Source organism: Callorhinus ursinus, unplaced genomic scaffold (assembly GCF_003265705.2).
Source record: "Callorhinus ursinus isolate GAN/ISIS: 27379988/994484 unplaced genomic scaffold, GSC_fseal_2.0 scaffold12, whole genome shotgun sequence".
Taxonomy (NCBI): domain Eukaryota; kingdom Metazoa; phylum Chordata; class Mammalia; order Carnivora; family Otariidae; genus Callorhinus; species Callorhinus ursinus.
Window position 1 is genome coordinate 76831938 of NW_027397074.1, and position 17303 is coordinate 76849240.

General features: G+C 42.6%; 2 protein-coding genes and 2 non-coding genes across 5 annotated transcripts in view; all 4 read left to right on the plus strand.

Annotated features, from left to right (window-relative positions):
- Positions 1 to 7955, plus strand: part of UBN2 (ubinuclein 2) — an 87592-nt gene extending 79637 nt beyond the window's left edge. For both annotated transcript variants that reach the window (XR_012380364.1, XM_073899265.1), the window contains one exon: positions 5447 to 7955. Coding sequence is in view for 1 of the 2 variants with exons in the window: in XM_073899265.1 (XP_073755366.1) it covers positions 5447 to 5485 (39 nt within the window). In the remaining variant the exon portion in view is untranslated. The remainder of the gene's footprint in view (positions 1 to 5446) is intronic.
- TRNAE-CUC (transfer RNA glutamic acid (anticodon CUC)) lies at positions 4467 to 4539 on the plus strand. Its single transcript has one exon. It is a non-coding gene; the product is annotated as a tRNA-Glu (tRNA).
- A 4453-nt stretch (positions 7956 to 12408) lies between the features above and the next one.
- Positions 12409 to 12481, plus strand: TRNAR-CCU (transfer RNA arginine (anticodon CCU)). Its single transcript has one exon. It is a non-coding gene; the product is annotated as a tRNA-Arg (tRNA).
- Positions 12482 to 13029: 548 nt separating this feature from the next.
- On the plus strand, positions 13030 to 17280 carry FMC1 (formation of mitochondrial complex V assembly factor 1 homolog). The gene is made up of 2 exons (XM_025854985.2): positions 13030 to 13224; positions 16794 to 17280. The coding sequence occupies exons 1-2, from the start codon at positions 13087 to 13089 to the stop codon at positions 16995 to 16997; spliced, it is 342 nt and encodes a 113-aa protein (XP_025710770.1). The 5' UTR covers positions 13030 to 13086; the 3' UTR covers positions 16998 to 17280.
- Positions 17281 to 17303: the final 23 nt, after the last annotated feature.

Below are 17303 nucleotides of genomic sequence, written 5' to 3' on the forward strand. Positions count from 1 at the left end.
TGGTGGCTATGTTATTCTCTCTCTCTTCTGCCTTTTTTCTTAAATTCATTTCTTAAATTCATGCTTCCTCTTGCTCTCCTAACTTCCCCAACTACAGAGGTGAAGCCATAGTGTTTTTAAAAAAATCTTTCCTTTTTTTAATACTTAAAATACAGAAGTGGATAAACATCAGAATTCTTTGATCGCAGATGTCGAACCCCCAGCTTAAAAAGTAAAGAGAAACTTCTCTAAAAACTAAAGTCTGTTAAACAAAACAGTAAAGGGAATCTTTTGGTTCATACAACTGAGTAGTCTAGAGGTAAGCCTGGTATAGGTGAAGCTTTATCTAGTGATACAATGTCACCAGGATCTAGGCCTGTCTCTGCGCTGGCATTCAAAGTGTCAGATTTCACAGATAGCCCTCTGACAACTTCAGGCTCTCCCTTCATAGCCAGATGGCCACTCCAGCTCCAAACTATATGTATGTGTTGTATGTAGTTTATTTTTGCTTTATTGTATCTCAAATGCAAAGCAATGCATTAATCAGGGGCCTCAATTCATAGCACGTGGTCATCATCACTTAGCATAAGAACTCCTTCCCTCACTTTATTATAAATTCAGCTTCTCCTTCCTTCCTTAGTCCCCAGTCTCCTGTGTTTAATAGGTGCCCACTTGATATGTGCCCTTTGCCATCCGTGTATACTTCTAAAATAGTGTTATTTCGTGTGTGTGTTCATACAAATGGTCTGGGGCTATAAATCGTGCTGTTTCCTACTTTTCTAACTTTTCTTAGATTCGTCTGTGTTGCTATGTGGACATCCTGTGTGTTGCTTATTGCTGCATAGTATTCCACACTATATATCGACCACAGTTTACATATCTCTTTCTCTGGAGGTAGATACCTGGATTGCCTCCAATTTCTTATTATTGCAACAAAGGCTATGGGTAGTCTTCTGTGAGTTGCCTATTCATTTCTGCTCATTATTCAATTGCATTTTGATTTTTTGTTGTAGATAATAATCTCTTACCAGTTTTGGATGTTTTTGATATTTGCATCTGTAACCTCTTTTAACTTTGTCAATGACATCCTATATTGAACAGAAAGTCTTAATTTTTAATAGTCAATTTGATCCATTTGTCTACATGTATGTGTTGAGGGGTTTGTTAGGAGATATTTTCCTCCCCCTAGGTCACAAAGATATCCTCCTACACTTTCTTCTGTTAACTATAGTTTTAAATTTTATCTATAAAGGATTTCTGGGTACTTTACAATTGTTGCTTTTATGAATGGAATGCTATTATCCATTATATACTCTAATGGTATTTACTGGTATCAAGGAATGCTACTGATTTCTGAAAGTTGAGTTTGTGTTCAACAACTTTGCTAAACTGCCTTATTCAAATAACTCATTTGATTATTTTATTAGCTTTTCAATGGAGATGATCATATAATCTACAAAAAAAGACAGGGGTGCCTGGCTGGCTCAGTCAGAAGAGTGTATGACTCTTGATCTCGGGGTTGTGAGTTCGAGCCCCATATTGGGTGTAGAGATTGCTCAAATAAGTAAATAAATAAACTCAAAAAAATGACAGTATAATCTCCCATCCCAATTCTTTCACTTTTGTCTTACCTTAGAGCATTAAAATGGTCCTTTAATACAGTGTTAAGCAATAGTGGTGAAAGCGACATCTTTGTTCCTTTGTTCCTTATCTCAATTTTCTCCATTAAGTGTGGTGTTTATTCTAGATTTTTGGTATACAGTTTTTATGAAGCTAAAAAAGTTCTATTCCTGATTTTCTGGGACTGTTGATCATAAGTATGAGTTGGATTATATCAGGTGCTTTCCCTATAACACCAACAACATGATTAACACCTCCAGAAAATTTCTTAGAAATGTATTCATAATTCTTATAATCTTTGATGTATCTTTGTTTTCCTCTTTCATTCTTGGTTTTGTTTATATGCATCACTCCCTTTTTCTTCTTCAGTCTTGCCAGTCTTATTCAATCTTCGGTCTTACTAATTTTTCAAGGAGCCATGAATTTTATTGGGTACATACATGTTCATTATGGATATCTTTTTGATCTAGTTTTTTCCACCAATATATAATAGCCCTCATTTTTCTTTATGATGTGTTTTGCCCTAATGTTGTTTGATCTCCCAGGTATCTATATTCTGAATAATATTCCACTGTATGAATATATCATTTTTTATTTATCCATTTATCAGTTGATAGACACCTAGGCCGTTTGCACATTTTGGATAATACGAATAATGCTGCTATGAACTATGAAATGTTCATAGTTCCCCCTTATCCAAGTGGTATATGTTCCAAGACCCCCAAGGGATGCCTGAAACCATGGAGAGTACTGAACCCTACATATGTTTTTTCCTATCCATACATACCGATGATAAAGGTTAATTTATAAATTAGGCACAATAAGAGATTATCAATAATAACTAATAATAAAATAGAACAATTATGACAATATACTGTAATAGAAGTTATGTGAGTGTGGTCTCTTTCTCTCAAAAATACTATATTGTACTCACCCTTCTTGTGATGATATGAAACAATAAAATGCCTACATGATGAGATGAAGTGAGGTGAATGACACAGGCGTTATAATGTAGCGTTAGGCTACTACCCACTTTCTGACCATGCCAAAAGGGAGATCATCTGCTTCCAGACCATGGCTGACCATGGGTAACTGAAATTGCAGATCAGGGGGACCACTGTACAAGTTTTTGTGTGGATGTATGTTTTCACTTCTCTTAGGTATGTACCTAGGTGTGGAACTGCTGGGTCATATGGAAACTCTCTGTTCAACTTTTTAAGGAACCACAAAACTGTTTCCTACAGTAGCTGAAACATTTTGCCTTTCTACTAGCAATATAGAAGAGCTTAAATTTCTCTGCGTCCTTGCGAACACTTGTTATTTTCCATTTTTTGATGAGAGCTATTGCAGTAGGTATAAAGTGATACTCATCCTTTTAATTTGCATTTCCCTAATGACTCATGGTATTGAGTATCTTTTCATGTGCTTACTAAGTACTTAGTATATTAGTATAATTATAGTAGATACTAAGTATACTAAGTATAAAAGTACTTCTTCAAGGAGAGTTTCCAAAGAGACTTTGTGCTGTAAACTTTCTAAGGCCTTGTAAGTCTGAACTTATCATTTTTACATCCTCACATTTATAGAATAGTTTAGCTGGATATAATATTCTAAGTTATTTTCCTTCATCACTTAGAAAATATAGCTTGATTGCTTTTTTGTCTCCAGTGTTTGTTAGAAAAACTAATGTCAATCTCATTCTTACTCTTTTGTGGACTAACTGCTCCTTCTCTCTAGCTTTGAGAATTTTGTTTTTGTCTTTGATGTTCTTAAATTTCACTATAATGTGTCAAAGTTTTGTTTCGCCATATTTATTCTGTTTGGTGCTCCATGAGACCTATGTATTGGAATCCTTTTTATCTTTAATTTTTGAAAGTTCTTATGATTTCTGTAAATATTCTCTTTCCTAAATCCATTTTCTCTCTTTCTGGGACACGTACAGATATTTACATTATCATCATCATCATCATCTCTTAAATGTTCTTTCATATTCTCCATCTCTTTCCAGTACATTCTGGGAAAATTCCATGAGCTGATCTGGATCATTATTCATTTTTCAGCTATGTAGCCATTCTTGTTTTTATCTAATCTATTGGGTTTATTCACTATTACATATATTGTACCCAGTATTTCCATTTCGTTCTTTATAGCTGCTTATTTGTTAAAATTGTCCTCCTATCTTGGGAAAGATCATTATTATGCTTATTTTAAGTTCTTGATTTGCCTTGTTCCATTCTGGTTTGTCTAGTACAGTTTGTTCCAGTTATTGTCTCCTTTGGTGTGACTCCACTCCTCAAATATCTGATTATTTTCACTTGTGAGCTTGTTTTTTCCAGGGTTTATAAATAGCTTTCTTTGCTGGGGATGTATACTAAGGGGAGAGGCCAAGGTGGGGCCCTAGAATGTGCTTTTAAGAACCAGGCTGGGAGCCTCAAGAGGGCATTTCCCAGAGCCAAGTCCCAGGCACCAGAGTCAGATCTTGACCCAAACTGTGGGTCCAGTCTTGTGGTTATTGTTTTCTGCTAACTTGCTCAGAGTGGCTTATTTCTGTATGTTCGGTGATTTTTTTTATTATATATCTGCACTTTGTAACTTCAGCTATGGGCATTCTTTGAGGCCTAGATTTAAAGTATGTCACTCTAAAGAGTATTTGAGTTCACTTTTTCCAGGCTCCTTAGGAACATTCTCAACCCAGGACCATGTCAAACTAAATGTTAGCTTAAGGATTTCAGGGCCTCAGAGACAGGATGAATTTCAACCACAAACGCATGTGACTGGTTACTGCTGGTGGTTAGGAACTCTCACAGAAGGTTCTCCACCATGCTGTCCTACCCTGAGCTGAGATTAAAACAGAAAGGTCTTGGGGCGCCTGGCTGGCTCAGTCAGTAGAGCATGTGACTCTCAATCTCAAGGTTGTGAGTTCAAGCCCCATGTTGGGTGGGTGGAGAGATTTTTTAAAAGATAAAATCTTAAAAAAAAAAAAAAGGAAAATTCTCTTCTTAGTGAGGTCAGGGATATTTTTTTCATTCCCACCAATGAGGTCAATTTGGGGGATTCCCTCATTTTGTAAGAGTTTTTTAATAATTTTTTAAAAAATATTTTATTTATTTATCTGAGAGAGAGCAGGAGCAGGGGGAGGGGTTAGGGGAGGGGCAGGCTCCCCACTGAGCAGGGAGCCCAATGAGGGACTCGATGCCAGGACCCTGGTATCATGACCTGAGCCAAACGCTTAACCGACTGAGCCACCCAGGCACCCCAATTTTGTAAGAGTTTTTGATCTGTCCTCCCGCCATGCCAGTCTGAGGCTTTCTTTCCTTCTGACGGCCTACGTCAAATTGAAATCCAGACTCTAGGCCACCAGGGATCGGCATATCTCTTCAAGGCGAATGTTGCTGTAAGTGCTCACTTTCCTATTCCTCCTCCTTTGTCACCTCTGGTTATTCTGGCTCTTTTACTGTCAGCTCTGTCATGCTTTGAAAAAGTGTTTTTTTGTGTGTTTGTTAAAATCTCACCCAGCGTTTACGGTGTTTTGTATTGAGAGACGTCTCTGCACATCTAATCTTTCATAATGTCAAAAACAAAAGTCCTATATATATTTTGTATAAAATAGTTTATATGTAAATACATAATATGTACATATTAATACTTAATATAAAATTATAATACATATGCTATTTAGTATTCAATTCTATATTAACTGTACATCCACAGTCTGGTTCATAAGTCAGACGACTGCTTGTCACCTGCAGTGCACCAGGGTGTCCTGATGAAAGGACAGGCGTTCCATGAGGAGGAGGGGTTGACAATGGTAACTTCGTTTACTAAAATAGGACTCTTTCTGTGTCAGTTTCACCAGAAACCCCAAAGGCTGAGAACCAAACAATAGGCGCCAAGTCTGTCCTCGTTCTAAAGGGAGGAGGAGCTGGGTCACCTCTGCGGCGCAGGCTGAGAGATTGTGAAATGGATCCTGGGGCGCACTAGCTCGATACTGGGAAGGATGAGCTCGGCATCCGGCCCCGGCGAGGTCACAGAATGTGAGAGGATTTCTGTGGACATGGTTGGCAGGATGCTGGATGTTTCCCCATCTCTCCAAGCAGGAGAGGGTGGGGGCACTTCCTCTCTGCCTCATGCCAAAGGAGGGGACACTTTAAGAGGACCATTGGAAAAGCCTGACACATTGGGTGGAGTTTGAGGGACACAGGGACCGGTGTCTGACTCCCTCCTAAAAACCTAAAGACACACTGTCAGGCAGCTAGCTACTTGAGAAGGCAGAAGAGGAGAAAAGGCTGCATTCGGAATGGCTTGCACGCCCAAAGCTCCTGAGTTCCTGTGGGCCTCATGTGGTTCTCAAGAAAGGGAGCCACGTTTGGTCATTTTAAGAAGGAATCCAGCTGAAGGAAACGTCTGGAGGGTTGAGATGACCTCCGTGGCAGGGAGGCTGGGGTAGGAATCCTAAGGAACTACAGAAGGCACAACCTACAGGGGAACTTCGGGTGAGAGATCCCCAGGGATGGACAGAGTCTTGAGAACCCATGAGAAAGCGACCCTGGAATCTGCCCCTCCCAGAGGACACCAGCACCAGATGACACCTCTGCCCGAATAAGGACAGCAGGCCCAGAACTGCAGCCGCTGGGAAGAGGTAGTGTGTGAGAATTCCGAATGACGCTGACCGTGACCCCCCTTCTCCCTCCGATTGCCAGGCTGGGGGAGGGGAGAAGTGTGAAATTAACTGGCATTTGAAGTTGTACTAGTTGACTGGAGGGGACTTGTCAGCGCCCAGGAAAAGAGACTATTTCTGAAATGAGGAGGAGGAGGTTGATAACACTTCAACCTGTTTGTTACTTCACAGAAACTGGAAAAGCCAGAGATCTCATCCCGGCAGAAGGAAAAACAAAGCATCCCCAGCGGGTTTGTAGGGGCACTCGTGAGAACATAAAGCTGCTTGCTAGTTATCCCTGCAAGTCTAGCTGGTTCCAAAACCAGTTGCATTTGAGGAGCGAAGAGCAGATCAGGGAGACGGAGAGGTTGCCCGTGTCCTCCACCCCTCACTGCTCATTTTTCAGCCCACGGCTGTCTCAGCCAACAACAGGGCGAAGTTCTATTGGTTGAAGCTTGCAGTTTTAATGTTACACGGACTGGACTTTTTTAAAACCAAAGAAAAAAGGCTAATCGTCCTGCTCTCTCTTGGAATAGCTGTGTGAACCACCCACAATTTCATGCTGGCGAGGAAGAATTCAGCCAGGAGGTTCTCCAGCCCAGCTGCAGTGAGGAGAGGAATAAATTGTTGCTCTCTGCCTGCATCTAGCGAGTCAGCTTGCTTATTATCAGTCACATTTCCTTCCGCGTATTATAATGTACTGTAGTTTATATGCTACAGGAAGTTATTGGTTACATTAATTTGATTAAAAGTAATACCTTTATAGAAGAAACTATGTAATGCAAAGTAGCCATGAAAATCCTGTAAACAACCAAGAGACGCAGTGATTATCTTGTTGCAAAGTATTTACAAGCATTGTCAAACTTAAAAATTAATGGCTATTTTTCTTTTACAAAAGAGGCAAGTGTTTCTTAATCGCTCTCCTTTTCTGTGATGATGAGAGGCTATCAGGAGGTTAGGATGCTGCTGTGGGGGTCCACAGTCTGGGCTTTGTCAGCCAGCGTTCATTCCCACAGCCGTCTGTGCTATTCTCTCTCTCCGTGGTACAGGGACAGGAATTCTGGAAACGACATTTCCCAAACTCCATTGCCTTCAAGGTTCTGGATGCACTTTCTTTCTGCCAGTGTATGCATGTGAGACATTGTAGGCGGGAGGGAAAAGTGGTATTATTTTTTTCTCTGGCAGCACCTACCAAAATGGGTAGGTCACGGTAGACTTCAAGTTCTGCCCTAGGCTTTAGGTGATCTGTAAGCCCCCACCTCGGTCCTTGGCGCAGCTCTGATCAGCAGTGGGGGTTCCGTGCATGTTTCTGACCTGGGTGACAGCTCCAACCTCCTAGTAACTGCTTAGAACTGCTGAAACTTGGTGGCAACTTCCCCAAACTCCTCCAGTCCTTCTAAACGTGCCCTAAGCATCTCAATGCCCTGTTTGCTTGGAAGGCATGCAGTGGGTTCTCTTTTGCTGACTGACCCCTGGGGGGGGTCACAGCACCTACCTAGCTGGTATTGTGAAAGAAATGAACATGCTTAATGGGTCCCTTTTAAGTTAAGAGTAATTTTTTAAAGCTACAAATGAAACATTAACTGCCCTTTTTTAAAAGAAACTCATGCTATGGAGAAATTTGAAAATCTGTCTTTAGAAAGATTTATCACTATGTGATTCTGTTGCCCAAAATAATGTGTTAAACCAACATTTTCAAAATACTGAAACGTACTGAATTACATTGTTTTCAATAAAATAAACAATCTTTCTTTACTGAGAGAAATTAGGACTTTTTTTACCGTTAGTGAATAAAATAAAGATATTTTCCAAATATTGTATGTTTTGTTTTTAAAAACAGCCTTTTAATTCTATTTTGTGCATATTTTTAACGTATGTACTACATTGATTCAGTAGTACATGAATATAGTTTAAAAATAAATGCAAACACTTATGGGGGAGGCATAAGATTTTTACCACTGTGGACACACAATCAAAAAAGTTTAGAGGGGCACCTGGCTGGCTCAGTCAGTGAGCTCAAGCCCCATGTTGGGTGTAGAGTTTAAATAAGTAAATAATAAAATTACCCTCATTAAAAAATGAGAAATCACCGCTTTTGGACACACATCTATAGAATCACAACTGATGGAAACCAGTGCCTACGCATGTATATTCTCCCAGATACACCCTCTTTCATTAGTCCTGGCTCTTTCCCACCAAAAACTCCCCCAGATTCCCATGTGACTGGCCAGGTAGCCAAGTCACTGCTGTAGTTGCAGAGTTAAGACTGAACCCTCTGGGTCTGTTCCTGCAGTTTCACTGGGCATAGAAAACTTGTCCCAGAACCCCTCCTCATCCCTCACAGAGCCTGAAGGACAGAATGGTGGCCTCACGATGGTTGGAGAATGGAGGTTGGGTCTCTCTACTTAAAAGTATGGGCACTGTCCCACCCCGACACGTGCACACACACGAGCTCAAGATGCTGGATCCCTCACATCAGTTGGATCTCTGCCCAAATGTCACCAAATCACTAAAGACATTGCTGAACATACATTAAGCAGTAGGTTGCAATCCGCTGCCCCCAGCTTTACTTTTCTCCATAGCACTCACCACCGGTCGATAAATTTAATGTTTGATTTGATTACTGTCCGTCTTTCTAGAATGGAAACTTCATGAGTATAGAAGTTTTACGTATTCTGCTTGCTTTTGCTTCCCTAGCATCTAGAAGAGTGCTTGACTCATGGCAGATGCTCAATAAAAATTCACTGAGTGATCAAATAGTTGCTTTCCTAACCACCCTTGACCAAAAACATAGGAACACGGCCCGGCCTGTAAAGTGCTCTGGGACATCATCGTTCACACACTTGCAATCCTAGGTTAATATAAGGCCAACAGAAGGGTTTTGTTTGATAAACTGTTTTTAACTCGATTGCTGACATTTAAAAAGTTAGGGCATTTCTTAAAAATGCTGGATTTACAATTATTGAAAAGTCAGCGGCTCGGGCAACACTGGCAACACATTCTTACTTTGCAACATTGAGACTGAGCTGAAAAGCAGCTAGCTCCTTTGCAGGAGGTAGGAACCCACCTGGCCCGCCTGGCCGTTTTACTCTTGTATTACCTGCCTGGTCTCTGCTGTAGGGTTTTGAGTTTGTAGCCTTGCAGCTAGGAACATAAAGATTGTCTAAAGCTGCAAAACTGAGAAATTTGGCTAAACTGTCCTCCACGAACTTTTTCAGACTGATTTGCTGTTTTGTTGTTGCAGAGTAATTCCAGAACTTAGTGGAATTATTCCCAAACAATAGCCATCTTATCATCTTTAATGATTCTTTGCATTAACTGGGTTTAGCTGAGCAATTCTCTGCTCCATCTGACGTTGGCAGAGACTGTGGTCTTCTGGAAGTGCCGCTGGATTAGGACATTCAAGATGGTTTACTCACAAGGTTGGCAATTGGTGCTGTCAGCAGAGAGCTCACTTGGGGGCTATCTCAGTACTCCTCCATAGGCCTCGGGGATTTCACAGCACCGGAGCTCGATAAGACGCAGGAAGTGAAAGTTGCCAGTTTTAAGGCCTGGTCTTCTATAGATGGCCTAGAATGTCACTTCTGCTATATTCTATTGGTCAAAGCTAGTCACAAGGCCAGCTCAGATTCAAGAGGGGCAGGGGTGGGTGGGATGGGAAATGAGCTTCATCTCTTGATGTAAGTAGCAACATACGTATAAAAAGAGTAGACTGTTGCGGGGCGCCTGGGTGGGTCAGTCGTTAAGCGTCTGCCTTCGGCTCGGGTCATGATCCCGGGCTCCTGGGATCGAGCCCCGCATCGGGCTCCCTGCTCGGCGGGAAGCCTGCTTCTCCCTCTCCCACTCCCCCTGCTAGTGTTCCTGCTCTCGCTGTCCCTGTCTCTGTCAGATGAATAAATAAAATCTTTAAAAAAAAAAAAAAGAGTAGACTGTTGGAAGGCCATCTTTGGAGGCTAGTGGCTACATATAGCTAACATTTCATGATTATTTACTCTTTCTTAGTGTGAGAATGGCTTAGAGCAGAAGAAGAGAGTCTCTTGGCCATTCAGTAAAAAGGAATTCAGAATTACTTACTCTGTACCACAACATACCAAGTTATTGAAGACCTATTTCCAATAAATTCTCCCACTTCCTCAGAGCTGGCTTAAATTTGCTACATCTTAGAAAGCTGGTTAAACAAATTTATAAACATAAATTCAGCTAAATTTGAAAGATCTAATGGGCTTTATTAATCAAGGCATGAATCAGGTAGCATCCCATCCAGCAAGTATAGGGGAGCTCTAAAGGGCTACAGAAAAGGAAAGGCTTTTTAAAGGTAGAAATCACTGAAAAAAGGAAATTATTAGCTAAGAATCCATTGTTTTAGGCAATGCTGACTTCCTGATAGGAACAGAAGGAAAAACGGAAGGAGTCTATCAGTCAATTTCCTAGTACTGACCAGGAAATTTCCCTAGTGACTGGTTATAGGTTCCACTTCTGGGGGGTTCTAACTGCAGTCAGGTTAGGTGTTAATTCTTGGTTTACTGACTTGGGGCCTTAATCTAAGCGAGGCCATTTTCAGCCTGTGGTTTTCTCGTTAACAATATTAAGAAGAGAGTAACTGATAACATTCTCCCCAACCCCTACTGTAGATGTGTCTTTTAAAACCAGATACTTGTGAATTAGAGGTTGATCAGTATTTTATGAATGTCACAGGGAGAGATTAATTCATTCACATTAAGTCATTCTAGTCTGGTTTCCTCTCATGTCGATTCTGGAAGTGTCAGGATCCAGCCAGACTATGAACTGTTACCTCGAAGTTGGCCACAGCTAGAGCTGGTGGACCCTGACAGGGACCCAGGAAGAAGGAGCTGCTAAAAGTGGGAATTCAGGGGCGCCTGGGTGACTCGGTCGGTTGAGTATCTGCCTTAGGCTCGGGTCATGACCTTAGGGTCCTGGGACTGAGTCCCCCATGCGGCACCCCGCTCAGCGGGGAGCCTGCTTCTCCTTCTTCCTCTGCCCCTTCCCTCCACGACCTCTCTCAAATGAATGAATAAAATCTTTGAAAAGGAAAAAAAAGTGGGACTTCAGGAGTCTGAGCAGTTGCACCCTGGGGCTCATGGGGAAGATGGTGGAGTGGAGACACAGGTAACGTACGTGTAAAAGGTAAGATTAACATGTAATCTAGAGAACCTCGAGGAGCTCAGAGGTGAAATGAATCATTTTAACTTTACCATACTGGCCACAAAGGCCTAGAGCAGTGTCTGACCTAGACTTTCCGAGGAAACCGGAAGCGCAAAAGGGAAGTAGGAATATTAACACAAAATGGTTAAACCTCAGGCGGAGGGAATAACAGAGTGGAGAAGACAATGAGAGAAGTTGGAACACCTGGAGTAGAGGGTGTGAGTAAACGAGGAGAGATACAAGCAAGGGTTCAGTAGTCTCAGGGGCAAGGGGGAGCCACTGCGAGATTTTAAATGAGTTAAGGTCGCTGATACTCAGAAGTGACTTGTCCAAGTTGCACAATTAGGGAGGGAACCAGAAAAAGAGCTTCCAATTATTTCTATTTTACTAATTCCTAGTGAATTTATAAATTCCCGCTGTCCCACGTTTATCTCCGACCCGGCAATTCAGAACATAACGCACACCTCCCTAACTCGCCAGTGGCTCTGCGGAAATGGCCTCAGCGCTCCAACCGGAAACAGAAAATGACCGATGAGGACGCCACCTAACGGCGGGCAGGAGGCAAGCTAAATCCGGAAAGCCGCTACACCGGAAGGGGCCGGCTGTTTCCGGGAAAAAACCGACGCCGCAGAAGCTCAGAGGGCGAGTCTCCGAGATTCGGCCAGTGTACCCAGCGGGCTCCGCTCCGCGACATGGCATGCCCACTTTTGCGCAGGCGCGGGAGCTACCGGGCAGGCAAACGCGTACGCAAAACCGTGCGCGCGCCCGTTCTCCGTCCGGCGCTTCGGTGCTGTTTCGAGGGTAAAGACTTTGGAGCTGGAACGCGGATTCTTATTTTCTGAACTACAACTCCCAGCATGCCTCACCCCTCATATTGGTACTAGATGTGGTGTCTCAGGATAGGTTAAAAGGAGACCTAAGTGACGTTGACGTACCAAAGAGGGGGGAAAAAAAACTGAATACGTTGCTGGAGCGCCTCGCTCACAGAAGCCCCAGTGGCCTAATGGATAAGGCATTGGCCTCCTAAGCCAGGGATTGTGGGTTCGAGTCCCATCTGGGGTGATTAGATTTTTGCATTGAAAACGACTTTGCCGTTCTTAAAGAACACCGAAATATGCTAACTTAATTTTACTTTTCTTAAAAATGGGAAGGATATGTGTGGTTTTCCTAGGTGATGGGCTACAGTTTGAGAGGATAAGAATACACCATTTCCTTCTACACTGCCGTAAGATTTCTGGGAAGTCAGTACTTTGAATTCTGCTATCCCCTCTAGATACCAAAACATATCTTTAGTGTTCTGTTTCAAATCAACACCCACTCCCACCAGGCGCACTTATTCTCGAGACTCAGCGGTCAGCTAATGACGTTTTAAATGACGCAGTCAGCAAAGAACCTCTCCCTTAGCCCAGCCTTTCTCAGACCTTCTTAAGGACCAGGTGAGTCAGTTACACTCGGCTTTCGTTTGCTTCTCTCTTAACTCCTTAGGGTGCCGCTCGGCGTTTGATTATTAAGGCTCCGCAGAGACAGGAAGTGAGATATTCCACTGTTCTGCGTTCGATGGGGGGACGTAGCAGTCTGGGTCCGACCGTACCATTTAGCGGCTGGGCTGGGGGGGGAGGGAGTTGGGCGTAGGGCGCCATTGGGCAGCACGCTCCGAGGACGGGAAAATGGCGGCCTTGGGGTCCCCGGCGCGCACTTTACGAGGCCTTCTACGGGAATTGCGCTACATGAACGAGGCCACGGGCCGACCCTATCGCGACACCGCGGCCTATCGGTACCTCGTGAAGGCTTTCCGTGCACATCGGGTACGGAAGCCCGAGTCCCGTGCTCCAGCGTCGCTTCCACGGGGAGAGGGAGAGGGTGGGATCTGGGCAGGGGTAGGGAGCGTTGGGCCTCAGCGCCTGCATTTCTGTAACCGACCCTCCCACCCAGCCCTGGTTCTGGCCAAACAAGTCTAGACCCTAGGCCCTGGTCTGTGGCCCAACCCAGTAACTAAGGACCAGCAAGACAGCAAAGTTGCCCTGGGATGGAGTCGTCCCGAGGATTTCATTGGCTGGTCTTTTGCAGGTGGCAGAGGAGAAAAATCAGAGTGAAATCGAGGAGATGGGGGAAAAGAAGAGATGTACTTGATGGAGAGTGTAGAGTTACTGTCTACAGCATCTATCCATCATTCTCTTCGCCCTTCCTCTAGTAGTTACTCTGAAAACCAAATTTTGAGGCAGAAAAGAGAACTGTAATAAGATGAGGAATATTAAGAACTTGGCAGGAACTGTGTTTTACTTTTACTTACGTTGTATCTCATACCCCACTTAAGGAAATGGTGCCTTGTAGAGCTGAACTAGAAACCTGTAATGAGATTGTGTTGTCACAACATTAACGTCATATCTGACCAGGTACATTTTTTCTTTATGTAGCAGATAAATTTGAACATATGGGAGGCCATCCTTGGGAAATTCTTTTGCGAAATCCACACTCCATATTCCCTTTAGGCAAGAGCAGGTGGAAGCGGTTTTATTTTTCAAGTGGGGCAACTGAGACTCAGGGACACTGACCTGTGCAAGGACTTGTATGGGAACAACTGGAACCCTGTTCCCAGATAGGGATCTTCCATTTAATTGTTGCCTTTGGAGTTATGGATCGGGCTTTGAAGGAATTTGAAAGCCATCTCTGAAATATACGTTGGAGAGTCACATTGGGCTGTAGGGTAGGAAGCTTACTGTCTTTTGAGCAATGTGGGGAAAAAGGAGAACCAGCATCTTGTTGAATCTTTGAGCCATGGAAGTTAGAGTGCAATATTTTAGAACTAAAATTCAAAATTTTTAAATTTATATATACATATATTTATTGAGTAAACTGCCCAACATGGGGCTGAAATTCAAAAATTTTCTTTTTTCTTAAGATTTATTTATTAGAGAGAGAGTGGGCAAGGGGCAGAGGAAGAGGGAGAGAGCAAGAATCTCAATGGACTCCATGCTAAATGTGGAGCCGCCACTGGGCTTGATCCTAGGACCCCGAGATCATGACCTGAGGTGAAAAACCAAGAGTCTAATGCCTAAGTGACTGAGCCACCCAGTCACCTCTAAAATTCAAAAATTTTTAAAAGGCCAAAATGTTAGGGATTTTAAGGAACTTGGCTAAAATTATGAATAAGATGCACCTGAGTCCTGTCTTTTAAGAAGCTTGCAGTCCAACTGAGGAGCCATACAGCAAGGCACTTAGAATAAGTGCTAAGAGAATAAACAATAGGTGATCCTTGTATAAAGAAGTAGTGGGATTTCAGGAGGAAAGTCAAGGGTCGGGCGTGGGGCAGAGAGAGAGGGAGAAGCAGACACCCCCCCCACCCCCCAGCAGGCAGCCCAGTGCAGGACTTGATCCCAGGATCCTGGAATTATGACCTGAGCTGAAGCAGAGGCTTAACTGACCGAGCCACCCAGGCGCCTTCATTCTAAGATTTTTAAGGTGACAGGATTATAGTTGTACCTTATGGAGGCAACATGATAGCCCTTGAGAGAGGCTTGGTAATGGCTCTCAAATTCCTTGGAAATACATTTGAAATTCATGCGATAAATTCCAGAAACACCATTCTGTGGAATGCATATGAGGCTATGGGGAAGGCTTTCTGTTTCTCCTGGCTCAGCGCTAACTCAGTAACCATCTATGCTCATTTTCTTTATCTTTTCAAGATTTTATTTTTTGACAGTGAGAGAGGGAACACAAGCAGGAGGAGTGGGAGAGGGGGAAGCAGGCTTCCCGCTGAGCGGGGAGCCCGATGCGGGGCTCGATCTCAGGACCCTGGGATCATGACCTGAGCCGAAGGCAGACGCTTAAGGACTGAGCCACCCAGGCACTCCTCTTTATCTTTTCTTAAACTGAAGGGGTTCATTTAGGGGGGAACCTCTGCTTTCTCCTTAGAGAAAATAGTTTTCTTTTACCCCCCTTTTTTTTAAAGATTTATTTATTTGAGAGAAAGAGACACGGCACGAGCAGGAGGGGCGGAGGGAGAGGAAGAGATCTCAAGCCGACTCCGCACAGAGCAGCACTCTGTCCCAGGACCCTGAGATCATGACCTGAGCTGAAACCGAGAGTCGGATACTCAACCGACTGAGCCACATAGGTGCCCCGAGTTTTCTTTTTCATTTGATCTCTTTTGGTCTCTAGTTATTCATTTACTGTGGATATTGTTGACCTCTCCTGACTTATGATTCAGGCACAGCTGAATCAAGATCCATATTCTCCTGTCCTACACTAATGTAGAATTCCTGTTTCAAGTCCTATCAATTGGGCTTATATAATAGGCATGGATATTACCATTTGTTGTTTGACATTGGTGTTCGTTGCTCATAAATTTTTAATTATAAAAAGTTAAATGATTAAAGCAGATGAATTTTTTTTTGAGCAGTTTGAGTGCCATTTTCACTATGTGATCTGCACATCTTTGTGTGTGTGTGATCTTCAGATCTTAAACCAGTTTCTAGTTTTCAGATTCTAACCCTACATATTCAAATAAAGAAAGGTGAAAGGGGTTTGCATAGGCACTGGTGCCCAGAGAGTAATCTGCAGTTAGATATACACAGGGGCTCCTTAAGTGACTTGAAGCATGCACACATCTGTTTCACCTTTCCTGCCCTCTGCTCACAACCTCAGAACACAAAGTAGTCAAGAAAGGACAGTGTACTAAATCTGGAAATGATGAAGAGAAAACAAGGTTTGGAGTCATTGGGGACTTCTGAATGGATAGTTTCCAGCTACTTATAGTCATCAGACTCTGGATTTTTCAGATGGATAAGTACATTGAAAGCAAGTATAATTAATATTAATATATGCATATTACTTTTATATATAAAACCTTCATTTTGTTACTGTTGAGGACAAAGCTATTATTTTTCAGACAAAATGGTTTTACTTTTCACTGAAAGACATATACAACATTAACCAAAGTCAGAAATATAAAAAGCAGACTTTCATTTGTTTGAAAGTTCTAGATTTTATTCCTTAGGCGACATTAATGATCATAGTTCCTCATCTTTGCCAGTAACCAACCACTAAAGCCTCTCTGGGCTTTGGTGTCCTCATCTGTAAAACATTTGCAAGACAAGGGAGTTGAAATGACTCTTTTTTTGGTACTAAAATCTGAGGACACTCAGTGAAACTCTTCAATGATACTCCTTGTGAAATGCCTCTTCAATTAATTGGTCAGCTTTCCCAATCACCACCAACTACAGGGTGCCTCTATGTATGTAATTAGTATATACATATGCATGTTTGTATTTCCTCTGTGCAGTTTACTTTCATTCTAGAAAATGCTTATGGAATCTGCGTGGCCCTGTATCTTAGCTGGGCTGCTAATAAACTATGTGACCTTGCTATTTTCTAGGTCACCAGTGAGAAGCTGTGCAGAGCCCAACATGAGCTTCATTTCCAAGCTGCCACCTATCTCTGCCTCCTACGCAGCATTCGAGAACACGTGGCCCTTCATCAGGAATTTCATGGCAAGGGTGAGCGCTCAGTGGAGGAGTCTGCTGGCTTAGTGGGCCTCAAGTTACCCCAGCAGCCTGGAGGGAAGGGCTGGGAGCCATGAGAATGGAGAGTCCTTGGATGCTGCCGTCAGAGAAGAATTTCATCATCGTTCAATATGTATTTATCATTAAATTTTTATTTAAGTTTAGGGTTTTTCTCTGTAATTTTATTGACTGTTTCTTAGGGAGGCTTCATCCTTTCAGTGAATTTACTGAACTTCTTGTATTAGGCTGATTGATGCTCTTGATCTACTTTTAAAACTCTTATTTTAAAAGTATACAAACTTACTGTTTTAAGTAACTCAAATGATACAGAATATAAAATAAAGGTGTCTTTTTTCTTTTCCTTTGTCCCTCCCCTATTGCAT